Source organism: Salmo salar, chromosome 28 (genome assembly GCF_965601325.2).
Source record: "Salmo salar chromosome 28, fSalSal1, whole genome shotgun sequence".
In the NCBI taxonomy this organism is placed as follows: domain Eukaryota; kingdom Metazoa; phylum Chordata; class Actinopteri; order Salmoniformes; family Salmonidae; genus Salmo; species Salmo salar.
The window spans coordinates 9470946-9483869 of NC_138318.1; the positions used below are offsets into that span (position 1 = coordinate 9470946).

Here is a 12924-nt window from a genome sequence, read left to right on the forward strand (position 1 = left end):
ACTATTTATATTTTTGACACCTTTTACTTTACTACGTTCCTAAAGAAAATAATGTACTTTTTACTCCATATATTTTCCCTGGCACCCAAAATTACTCGTTACATTTTGACAGGAAAATGGTCCAATTCATACACTTATTGAGTACTTTTTTCCATCAGTCCCATGCCACAGAAATATTGAGGAAATTATTTTAGTGTCTATTCCAAAACAGTAGGGGGCACCTATCACGCCGAGCCTCATGCTGACCACCCTCGGACAAGAGTAAGAGTCGGAAGCGAGAGGTGAGTGTCACACCAGTCCACATGAGCAAACTGTGATGGTTTATTTGTTTTTCTAAACATGTTAAATGTTCGTATTAGAAATAGATGGATTAATCCAACACATTTCACAAGGTGTCCGGGCTAGCAGGATTTTTTCCCCCTACAAAGTAACGACTAATTGTGGCACGAGGCTGCATGCTAACTGGAAGGTCAAAGCTAGCTCTCGAAAACCCTTCTCCATTTGTAGGGTTTTCAGCGGTTATTTTCGCCCACATTTGGCTCCATGTGAACTACAATTCCGACGCTGTGTTTAACGTTTAGAAAAGGGGCATATCAGTAGATTGACTTATCTTTCATATCAGCAAGACAGAATCATTCAAATAAAAAATATACTTACTGCACAGAGCCACAAGCTGTGTGTGCCTCCAGTTGACGAACTAACTTGGGTATACACAAAGGTGTTCGGCTCATGGTAGATATCTAATTAGCACAGGTGGCCGCCTATGTCTTCCTTAATTAAATAAGCGATGTAACGTTAAGATATGGCCATGTGGGAATACTAATGCCGTGTTTACATGGTAGTAGGAGGTAGATGGCAAACCGGATGTCATTGTTTTCAATGAGAGCACGACTGTAAATGCCGGCGGTGAATCCCGTCAGCCGCCACGGTAGACTGGACTTGCCGCCAAAGTTCAAATATTTAACGTCTGCTGTCAGTGGTAGCATTGTTTTCTACCGATGTTGATTTGCACTGATTGTTTACTGAAATCACTATAGCAACACATGCCTTGTGTTGGCTTGGCTTTGCTGTCACCCTCTTTCTTACTTGCTTGATCCGCTATGCCAACAGGTATGATGGTTTTTGCGTCCCTCGTCTAAACGCAGCATAACCCTAACCTAGCTTTCAAACTCTGAGGCATTCTGCATTCTTCTTACAGTTTTCAGCCATTAGCTTCGCCCACTTCTACCTCTTGTGAACTACAATCCGATACTTCAATAATCATTGCTTTCAAAACACATGGCCCTTATCTTTCATCAGCGAGAAGGAATCCTTCAAATAAAAAAATATGAACTTACTGTAGCAGTTTTGCATAAATCCATACAGATTAAGCATTTCCAATCCAAAATTAAATCTAGAATCGGCTTCCTATATCGCAACAAAGCATCCTTCACTCATGCTGCCAAACATACCCTCGTAAAACTGACCATCCTACCGATCCTCGACTTTGGTGATGTCATCTATAAAATAGCCTCCAACACTCTACTCAACAAACTGGATGCAGCCTATCACAGTGCCATCCGTTTTGTCACCAAAGCCCCATACACTACCCACCATTGCGACCTGTACGCTCTCGTTGGTTGGCCCTCGCTTCATACTCGTCGCCAAACCCACTGGCTACAGGTTGTCTACAAGTCTCTGCTAGGTAAAGCCCCGCTTTATCTCAGCTCACTGGTCACCATAGCAGCACGCGCTCCAGCAGGTATATCTCTCTAGTCACCCCCAAAGCCAATTCCAATTCCTCCTTTGGTCGTCTTTCCTTCCAGTTCTCTGCTGCCAATGACTGGAACGAACTTCAAAAATCTCTGAAGCTGGAGACTCATATCTCCCTCACTAGCTTTAAGCACCAGCTGTCAGAGCAGCTCACAGATCACTGCACCTGTACATAGCCCATCTGTAAACAGCCCAACTGTAAACAGCCCATCTATCTACCTACCTCATCCCCATACTGTATTTATTTATTTATTGCTCCTTTGCACCCCAGTATCTCTACTTGCACATTCATCTTCTGCACATCTACCATTCTAGTGTTTAATTGCGAAATTGTAATTACTTCGCCACCATGGCCTATTTATTGCCTTAACTTACCTCATTTGCACTCACTGTATATAGACTTTTTGTTTTCTTTTGTTCTACTGTATTATTGACTGAATGTGTTGTTTATTCCATGTGTAACTCTGTGTTGTTGTATGTGTCGAATTGCTATGCTTTATCTTGGCCAGGTCGCAGTTGCATATGAGAACTTGTTCTCAACTAGCCTACCTGGTTAAAGGAAGGTGAAATAAAGTAAATAAACAGCTATGGGTGCCTCCATCCTACAAAACTACACTTCTGCTACACTTCCAGAGTTACGCTTATACACAGGTCTTCAGAGCATGCTAGGTAGCTAATTAGCACAGCTGGTCGCCTCTTGTCTTCTGTAAACAAGCGCTGTAACATGGAGATTTGGCCTTGAGGGAACACTAACCCGATAAATGTGTAGTAATTTAACTTTTCGTTTTTTTAAGTATTAATTGGGGACTTATTTGTTGGGGGGTGTAACTGTTTTTCTGGGTGATTTGTGATGTTTTATGTAGAGGTCGACCGATTATGCTTTTTCAACGCCGATTATTGGAGGACCAAAAACAGCCGATACCGATTAATCGGCCAAATTTGTATTTTTTTTACGTTTATTTATTTGTAATAATGACAATTACAACAATACTGAATGAACACTTATTTTAACTTAATATAATACATCAATAAAATCAATTTAGCCTCAAATAAATAATGAAACATGTTCAATTTGGTTTAAATAATGCAAAAACAAAGTGTTGGAGACGAAAGTAAAAGTGCAATATGTGCCATGTAAGAAAGCTAACGTTTAAGTTCCTTGCTCAGAACATGAGAACATATGAAAGCTGGTGGTTCCTTTTAACATGAGTCTTCAATATTCCCAGGTAAGAAGTTTTAGGTTGTAGTTATTATAGGACTATTTCTCTCTTTACAATTTGTATTTCATTTACCTTTGACTATTGGATGTTCTTATAGGCACTTTAGTATTACCAGTGTAACAGTTTAGCTTCCGTTCCTCTCCTCGCTCCTACCTGGGCTCGAACCAGGAACACATCAACAACAGCCACCCTCGAAGCAGCGTTACCCATGCAGAGCAAGGGGAACAACTACTCCAAGTCTCAGAGCGAGTGACGTTTGAAACGCTATTAGCGCGCACCCCGCTAACTAGCTAGCCATTTCACATCGGTTACAACTGCCTAATCTTGGGAGTTGATAGGCTTGAAGTCATAAACAGCGCAATGCTTAAAGCACAGCGACGAGCTGCTGGCAAAACGCACAAAGTGCTGTTTGAATGAATGCTTACGAGCCTGCTGCTGCCTACCACCGCTCAGTCACACTGCTCTATCAAATCATAGACTTAATTATAATATAATAAACACACAGAAATACGAGCCTTAATTCATTAATATGGTCGAATCCGGAAACTATCATCTCGAAAACAAAACGTTTTTCCTTTCAGTGAAATACGGAACCATTCCGTATTTTATCTAACGGGTGGCATCCCTAAGTCTAAATATTCCTGTTACATTGCACAACCTTCAATGTTATGTCATAATTACGTACAATTCTGGCAAATTAATTCGCAACGAGCCAAGCGGCCCAAACTGTTGCATATACCCTGACTCTGCGTGCAATGAACGCAAGAGTAGTGACACAATTTCACCTGGTTAATATTGCCTGCTAACCTGGATTTCTTTTAGCTAAATATGCAGGTTTAAAAATATATACTTCTGAATATATACTTTTTTCCCCCATCCTGCAGACATCTAAGAAGATGGTGTTGAAGGAGATTCCAACTGAAAGTGTTGCCCGGCCCTTGGGCCGGAATGAAGTTATTGGTTTACTCTTCCGACTGACTATATTTGGTGCAGTCACCTACTTCACCATAAAGTGGATGGTTGATGCCATTGATCCCACAAGGAAACAGAAAATGGAAGCACAGAAACAGGTGAAGTTTTCAAATATAGACAAGTTTGACCTGTTTGATTCTGAGCATCTTCTGTGGATTATGTATCATGTTTGTTGGGACTGTATGGTAATGTGCAAAGGTAGATGGCTATTTACAGTTGGGGTTTTTAGGCAGAGAAACTCATGAAGCAGATCGGTGTGCAGAATGTCAAGCTCTCAGAGTATGAGATGAGCATCGCAGCACATCTGGTGGACCCATTGACCATGCAGGTAAGAGAGCTGCATCAATACACAATTTCTTGAACCCAAAACTTCATGACAATATTCTACAGAGTATACGAAACATTAGGAACACCTTCCTAATATTGAGTACCCCCCCAATTCGTTGATGCATGAACTCTACAAGGTGTCGAAAGCGTTCCACAGGGATGCTGGCCCATGTTGACACCAATGTTTCCCACAGTTGTGTCAAGTTGGCTGAATGTCCTTTGGGTGTTGGACTATCCTTGATACACATGGGAAACTGTTGAGCGTGAAAAACCCAGCAGCGTTGCCGTTCTTGACAAAAACGGGTGCACCTGGCACCTACTGTTCAAAGGCACTTAAATCTTTTGTCTTGCCCATTCACCCTCTGAATGGCACACATACACAATCCATGTGACAAGGCATAAAAATCTTTCTTTAAGCTGTTTCCTCCCCTTCATCTACACTGATTGAAGTGGATTTAACAGGTGACATCAATAAGGGATCATAGCTTTCACCTGGTCTGTCTGTCATGGAATGAGCAGGTGTTCTTAATGTTTTGTACACTCAGTGTATGCTTATGCCTCACAACTAACCAATGTGATGCTCTCTCTACAGATCACATGGAGTGACATTGCTGGCCTAGATGAGGTCATCACTGAGCTGAAAGACACTGTCATACTTCCCATACAGAAGAGACACTTGTTTGAGGGATCCAGACTGCTTCAGCCACCAAAAGGTGAGTCTCTTGTTTCATAAAATATTAGCTTATTGAGACCGGTAATGATAGACACAATGCATAAGAAGGTTAAACAGACCACCGTCAGTCTTTAACACTCCTCGTACATATTCATTATGATAACAGGTGTGCTGCTGTATGGACCACCTGGCTGTGGAAAGACGCTGATTGCCAAAGCAACTGCCAAGGAAGCTGGCTTCCGCTTCATCAACCTGCAGCCTTCCACCCTCACAGACAAGTGGTATGGAGAGTCCCAGAAACTGGCTGCTGCCGTCTTCTCTTTAGCCATTAAGCTCCAGCCCTCAATCATCTTCATCGATGAAATTGGTAAATGCTTATTTTACCATTGCCCTTCAGTTGGTATACAGTACTTTGAAATCTTGTCTTGGTACTTCAGTTAAGCCAGTTATGTAGTGATAACCACCTCCTGTTGGTCCTGTAATTTTCTGTTCCAGACTCTTTCCTGAGAAGCCGTTCCAGCTCTGACCACGAGGCCACAGCCATGATGAAGGCTCAGTTCATGAGCTTGTGGGATGGGCTGGAAACTGACTACAACTGCCAGGTGGGTCCATCATGAATGAAATACAAGGATCACGTGACACCTGTCTGGTTGAGTTTGTTTCTCACTTGGCTCTCACCTTTTCCACATGCAGGTCATCATCATGGGGGCCACTAACCGTCCACAGGATCTCGACTCTGCCATTCTGAGGAGAATGCCCACAAGATTTCACATTAATCAGCCTGTGAGTATATTCACAAACTGTACACATGTTTATCAGTACTATGAATATGTTCTATGATTATACAGTACTATATGAGATTACCTGAAATATATTTAATTCCGGCTAAAAAGTATTGTTTTCTTGCAGAATGTCAGGCAGAGGGAAGAAATCTTGAAACTCATATTGGACAATGAAAATGTAAGTTCTACATCTAAGTCAGGCTAATTAAGTTATGCTTTTTGGCAGTGTGTGTTTTCACTAAACTTCCCCTTGCATTTCCCAGGTTGAGCCCACTGTTGACTTTGTTGAGATAGCGAAGGAGACTGATGGATTCTCAGGGAGTGACCTCAGAGAGTTGTGTAGGGACGCTGCTCTGCTCTGTGTGCGGGACTTTGTCCATAACACCCATGCCAATGACAGGTACCACGCCCCTTATTGAGCCCTTACTCGATGACCATTACCACCGTCTTACACTGGCTTTACATATGAGCATTCATAGTGATTAGAGATTTCACACAATTACAGTGCCTTCTGCAGTTACCAGCAATATACTGACCTTTTCTTTGTCTCCTGGCTCCCTCCCACCCCCCTTCCAGTCTAGAAGAGGATTGCATCCGGTCCATCCAGCAGCAAGACATGCAGAGGGCCATCCAGAAGATGAGGAAGTCCAAGTCTGCAGGGGGACAGAGTGTACTGATGCATGCTGCTATGGATTGAGTCTTGATGTGCAAAAGAGAACTATTAAGCCTCTGGATATGTTTTCCTTATGTATAAAGAGTACTGATAGAAACCATGAAGAGATACACACAATGTAATGTCTATCATAAAATCACTTTGTAACATTTTACTTCAATAATTAATTTAGAACATTTGGTTCATTGCATTTACATTAAATATTTTGGTCAAAATGCAATTTATTATCTTGAAGTTAGGTGTTACATGATACTTCTGTTGGTATTAGTTTCTTATCCATATCTGCTCAACCAAGGTCTCACCGAAGCATGCTCTCAGACTGCAAAATATGAGTACAGCTTTGGATCCGTTCAGGTTTGACAATACACATGCTTGTCCTTATTACACGCACAGCCATATTGATTTAGCCTTGGGCTTTCACCTTCCATTTTTATCTGAACATCAAATGTTTCTTTTGGTATTGTATATTTAGGGATATTCAGAATTTATTTTTATTTTTTCCAGGAAAGCTGTTAATCAAACTAGCAAGTGTAACATCTGTAATAAAATGTGCTACTTTTAGTAGGCACTCATCTTTTGACTATTAGCTAAGTGTTATACAATGAGTGGTTCTCGGATGTCTGAATTATATGAGTTAGATCATACATTTTATCATGCATGATAAAAGTTTCTATATCAGAAAGAGCAATTTTTCATCGAAAGTGAATTATCGCTGTGGATGTTGTGAAGAGATCACGATGCAAAGATGCTTGGGGTAAAGATTACAGTGTCCTGGCCTTCCATTTCTTTCTAGTAAATACATAAGAGTAGGTTAGAGCTGTAATATCGTGAGCTGCTAATGTTAAGGTATTTATTATTCATTTATTATTCAAGTTTACTTTTGTTTTTAAAACTTCAATAGATCAGGAAACCTGTGTGACAGGTTGTGTGTCTGTTGTGCTTTCAGGTCCTTTTTATGTCCCCTTGTCAGTCCAGGTTTCATTAACAGTAGAATATAGAAACTGCTTGTGAATACTTCCTGTGCTGATTGTCGTGTCTCTTACGCTGCATTCATGTGCTAGTCGGAACTAGGAAACTCGGAAATGTCAGACTTGCTAACTGGTTGTAGTTATATACGTGCCGCCTTCAACCAGTTAGCAAGTCGGAAATGTCAAGAGTTTCCTAGTTCTGACTAGCACGTGAACACAGCATTATAGTTTCTGTTTATCTCTTATGGTGACCAGAATGCTTAATTGTTGGGTGATTGATTATTTATTCATGACAAACTTCTAGTATCTCTCACAAGCAACAGCCGTTGGAACTTGTAAGTCTATTGAATGTGTGATTGCCAATTCATAGTTTACTTGAATGACATGTTCTGTGGACATAAAGTTTCGAGGATTGGTGGAAATATATATTTTTTAACTTTTGTTTAGATAAAATATGCTTGCTTTTCTTTTTTCTTTTAAATAATGGTATTGTTGATAAGTTCCTGATTGTGACTAATATGTTGAATAATGTTTTTTCAGTTAACAAATCGGCCAATGCGCTTCGTTTGTATTACCCTGCATTCTGGTGTCTGCTAAAATATATTACACAAAATACATCTTTTGATGTCATGTAATTTATTTGCTTGACATTTCCTATACTCTGAAAAGTATTCTGAAATATAAAAAGGTAAATACAGTCTAAGAACATGAGTTAATATGGCATCACTTGATATAGTTTCATTCTATTATACAAGGATAGTTAAAACCCCTTCCACTCACATACCACAAACTTCTTGGTCACTCATCTATGGAATTACATCATTTGTCTTCTCACAGCTTAAAAAACATCTATCATAAATGTTTTAAGTTACTACCTTGGTTGTTAAGATGCATAGATGGGAAACAAAAGTGATCTGTTAATAAAATATTCATTGATTTCTCCACAACTCTCAATGACTTCAACTTAGGTGCTTACAGATTCCCCTTTGACCCACTCATAAAACTAAATGATATACAGTTATTTAAAAAAAAAAAATGTTTTTAAAGCTCTCAGGCATGTATTCCATTTATGCCTAGATTTCTACAGTACTTGTTTTAAAATGGGAATATAAAATAGGAAGGAGTGATCCGTCTGTTCAAACCAGGATGTGTAGGTGTTCATTTGTCCTTCTGCAGGGAGCTGTAGTACTCTGAGGACCTTCCAGGCCTTATTGGCCACCCAGAGGGTTTTCCCCACTGTGCTTCCCCAATCCTCATCTTGGTCACAGACATTAACTCAAATTCCTGGTGTCTGGAAAGGAAGGTAAGAGAAAAAAAAGTGAAGCAGCTTGACTCTCAGGGATAGAAACGTTTTTCCTGAGCCCTAGTTATTGCTTACAACTAGATCCCAGAGATTTTCCTGGTCAGGCCACATACAGTAGTCTGGAAAAACATGGCCCAAGAAAATTGCTATGTCTATGAACCTCTCCTTATCATAGTCCACAGCTCTTTGAGTCTTGTAGGCAGCCACTCTGAAGGGGATGATCTATACAGAGGTGAGGCCAGGGGCCATGGTGAGCTCATACAGGTCCTGTTTGGTTTCTGGGTGAGGCATGAGCGCAGGGGCCCGACCCACGATGTAGAAGTTGGCACCAGCTATCATCCGTGCCCGGCAGTGTGGCTCAACTGATGTGAGCTGATTCTACTGAATAAAACAATGCTTAGAAATACTTTACAGATTAGTGTCCAGTAAGTACAAACAGTGTAAGTTAAAATATATTTAAGATGTAGTGCGGGTGGAAACCATTACTCTACCTCAGTGGGTCCAGTGTACATCACGGGGGAGGGGAATAAGGACCAGTACAGGCAGTATTACCATCCAGAAGAGTGTTGATGTGCAGAACCTGCAGGAACTCCCTCCAGAAGCCCTTGAGGGGGCTGGCCCAGCCCTAGGCCAGCACCTGCACCCACTGGAGGTCCAGCCACAGGAAATACAGAAGAAAAAAACTGCCATGAGGGTGAGGTCAAATCAGGTGTTAACTACTCAACATGTACTCAAGATTGTACGTATCAAACCCAAAAACATGCACACGAGAAGGATTTGTTACCTTGGTAATGCTGACCGTGGGCGGCGTCGCTCAGTGCCAAGTCAATCTTTTTCTCTGGCACAAAGAGCTCATTAACTTCCTCTGTTACACTAGTTGGCACAATACAAAACAAAGGGATCCATGTGTTAGTACATTAACAAGTTCACACTGTTCAAAGGAGCCTGAAAATACTCATTTGAATAATTTCGTCCAATGACTAGGACATTTTGGTCATGGTAGAGATAGGGCAGTACCAGTAATTGGAAAATACTGAATTAGCTACACCACAGACAGACGAGAGCCCAACAAGGTCTCAGGGACCATAGATAGACAGTCCTGTTACTTCAGCAGCTCGTCTACCTGCTGGATGCACTCATTCGCTGAGATCTCTCCGCTCTTCAGCACAAGCTCAGGTAACCTAGGCTTCTCCAAGGGTGAATCGTTGCCCTTAAAGCCTAAGGGGAGACGGTTAGGATACCTGTTCAGGACCTTGTCAATAATTGACACTACTTTAGTGCTGTAGCTGTACATTCTATGACCCACTCTCTTTGCTTGTTTAATAGCATAGCCATGTAAAGTAGTAGACTGAAGCCATGTGATCTATACTATTAAATGTACCTCTGTAATGTAATGTAAAAGAGAACTGGAACACTAGAGGGCAGAGTCAGTCAATCAGTCAATCACATTTATTTATAAAACCCTATTTACATGTCACAAAGTGCTGTACAGAAACCCAGCCTAAAACCCCAAACAGCAAGCAATGCAGATGTAGAAACACTGTGGCTGGGGAAAAACTCCCTAGAAAGGCAGGAATCTAGGAAGAAACCTAGAGAGGAACCAGGCTCTGAGTGGCCAGTCCTCTTCTGGCTGTGCCGGTTTGAGATTATAACAGTACATGGCCAAGATGTTCAAATGTTCATAGATGACCAGCAGGGTCAAATAATAATAATAATCACAGTGGTCGTCGAGGGTGCAACAGGTCAGCACCTCAGGAGTAAATGTCAGTTGGCTTTTCATAGCCGAGCATTCAGAGTTAGAGACAACAGGTGCGGTAGAGAGAGAGAGTTGAAAACAGAAGGTAGCACATCCGGTGAAGAAGTCAGGTTCCATAGCCGCAGGCAGAACAGTTGAACCAGGAGCAGCAGCATCAGCAGGTGGACTGGGGACAGCAAGGAGTCATCAGGCCAGGTAGTCCTGAGGTATGGTCACAGGGCTCAGGTCCTCCGGGAGGGGAGGGAATGGGAGAGAGAGAGAGAATTAGAGGGAGCATTCTTAAATTCACACAGGACCCCGGATGAGACAGGAGAAATACTCCAGACATAACAGACTGACCCTAGCCCCACGACACAAACTATTGCAGCATAAATATTGGAGGCTGAGACAGGAGGGGTCGGGAGACACTGTGGCCCTGTCCGACGATGCCCCTGGACAGGGCCAACCAGGGAGGATAACCCGCACCCACTTTGCCAAAGCACGGCCCCCACACCACTAGAGGGATATCTTCAAACCACCAACTTACTACCCTGAGACAAGGCTGAGTATAGCCCACGAATATCTCCCCCATGGCACGAACCCGAGGGGGGCGCCAAACCCGGACAGGAAGATCACGTCAGTGACTCAACCCACTCAAGTGACGCACCCCTCCTAGGGATGGGATGGAATAGCACCAGTAAGCCAGTGACTCAGCCCCCGTAATAGGGTTAGAGGCAGAGAATCCCGGTTGAGAGAGGGGAACCGGCCAGGCAGAGACAGCAAGGGTCGTTTGTTGCCCGCAGCGCCTTTCCGTTCAACTTCACACCCCTGGGCCAGACTACACTCAATCATAAGACCTACTGAAGAGGTGTGTCTTCAATAAATGTGTCTTCAATAAAGACTTAAAGGTCGAGACCGAGTCTGCGTCTCTAACATGAATAGGCAGGCCATTCCATAAAAACGGAGCTCTATAGGAGAAAGCCCTGCCTGTAGCTGTTTGCTTAGAAATTCTAGGGACAGTAAGGAGGTCTGTGTCTTGTGACCGTAGCGTACGTGTAGGTATGTATGGCAGGACCAAATAAAAGATAGGTAGGAGCAAGTCCATGTACTGCTTTGTAGGTTAACAGCGACTGCAGTTAAACGGCATAATGTTAACGTTACTACATAGCTTCGGCCTGTGGATGTCCTGTAGGACCATGTCCAGATAAAGCGTCCGATGTGAAAAAGTTGAATGAAAAAAGTAGAGCAAGGGAAAAATAAAAATATAAAACAGGTTATTAAAAATGTAGAAAGTAAAAACCGTATAGTTGGCAGGTAGCAAAGTAACGTTAGCAACAAACCGCACAGCAGCACGTAAACAATTCCACAAGTTGTGACCGGAAGATCTGCCCTACGGCACTGAGGACGCAGTCACCACCTAGAGCAACAGGGTACTAAGACACACACAGTCAGTCTGATCAGGACCTTTAATCTCTCCAGCACAGGCTTTCTTTAGAGGCCTTTGACATCCCTGCTCTCAAACACCTCCCGAGGAACGTCAATGAACACCTCGAAGAACGACAGCCCAGAGCACCCATGGATCTTCCTGGATTCATCTCGGTCCTACGCACAGGAGGAAGAGACTGGGTAGCAAAAATCAACAGGTTTGGTATCTTGATTTTACTTCTATAACAAAAACAGTTTTTCAAGACCAGATAGTAACAGAAGTGAATGCAGACACACAGTATAGCAGCTATACAAGCCAGAGCTCAGATCCATCACAATGGATGACTTAGAGATGGCCCTTTAATAAGTTTCCAACTAAGTACCTCATATCAATTCCGAATTGAACAGTGTCTGTTCATCTGTTTCCCTCACTCACCTTAGTGAATGGAGCAATGAAGTTGGTGATACAGATCAATCCTGCGTCTGCAAACAGCTTGGCCACCTCAGCAATGCGCTTGATGTTGACCTCCGTGTCCACAGAGGTGAAGCCTATGTTACTATCCAGTCCCTGTCGGATGTTATCCCCGTCCAAGGAGTAGCAGGGAATACCAAGTACTCGTCCAGGGCAAAGCCAACGGTTTTCTTTCCAGCACCTGACAAAACCTTAGTACACAGTGACATAGTCAATATTGACAATACATCCATTATCCAACAAGGCTTATGTGAAACTCTGTAGTGTAGTATTGAAGAGAGGGTTTTCTTTGCTTACCTGTGCATTAAGTCATTCCCAAGACAAGTATACCTTCACATATGTTTAATATCCAAGCAGAACAATATGTCTGTCTTTGTCTAGTTTTGTTAAGAGAAACTAGAGAACAGCAATTCATTGTTCCTTTGGAAAGGGCCCTATGCATAAATGAGAAGGTGGTGAGAGAATGCAAGTGGTGAGTGACACCCAATGAATGTCATATGATCCATCTATAACCTTATGTATGTGAAATAGCTGAAAGAAGCCATGCTACAGTGAGCTGCACTACTCTGTACTCCCCTGTACAGCTGGCTACTGTCTCATGACATTGGCCTGTTGGGGGAGG

General features: G+C 42.4%; 1 protein-coding gene and 1 pseudogene across 1 annotated transcript; one reads left to right on the forward strand and one right to left on the reverse strand.

The window, feature by feature from the left end:
- Positions 1–202: 202 nt before the first annotated feature.
- Positions 203–7984, forward strand: LOC106589392 (outer mitochondrial transmembrane helix translocase). The gene is made up of 10 exons (XM_014179301.3): positions 203–281; positions 3857–4042; positions 4174–4272; positions 4864–4984; positions 5111–5311; positions 5440–5546; positions 5638–5727; positions 5854–5904; positions 5990–6126; positions 6303–7984. Exons 2-10 carry the CDS (start codon positions 3869–3871, stop codon positions 6421–6423), a joined length of 1101 nt encoding a protein of 366 aa, XP_014034776.1. The 5' UTR covers positions 203–281; positions 3857–3868; the 3' UTR covers positions 6424–7984.
- A 908-nt stretch (positions 7985–8892) lies between these two features.
- On the reverse strand, positions 8893–12511 carry LOC106589189 (bifunctional 3'-phosphoadenosine 5'-phosphosulfate synthase 2-like; annotated as a pseudogene).
- Between the last annotated feature and the right edge of the window lie 413 nt (positions 12512–12924).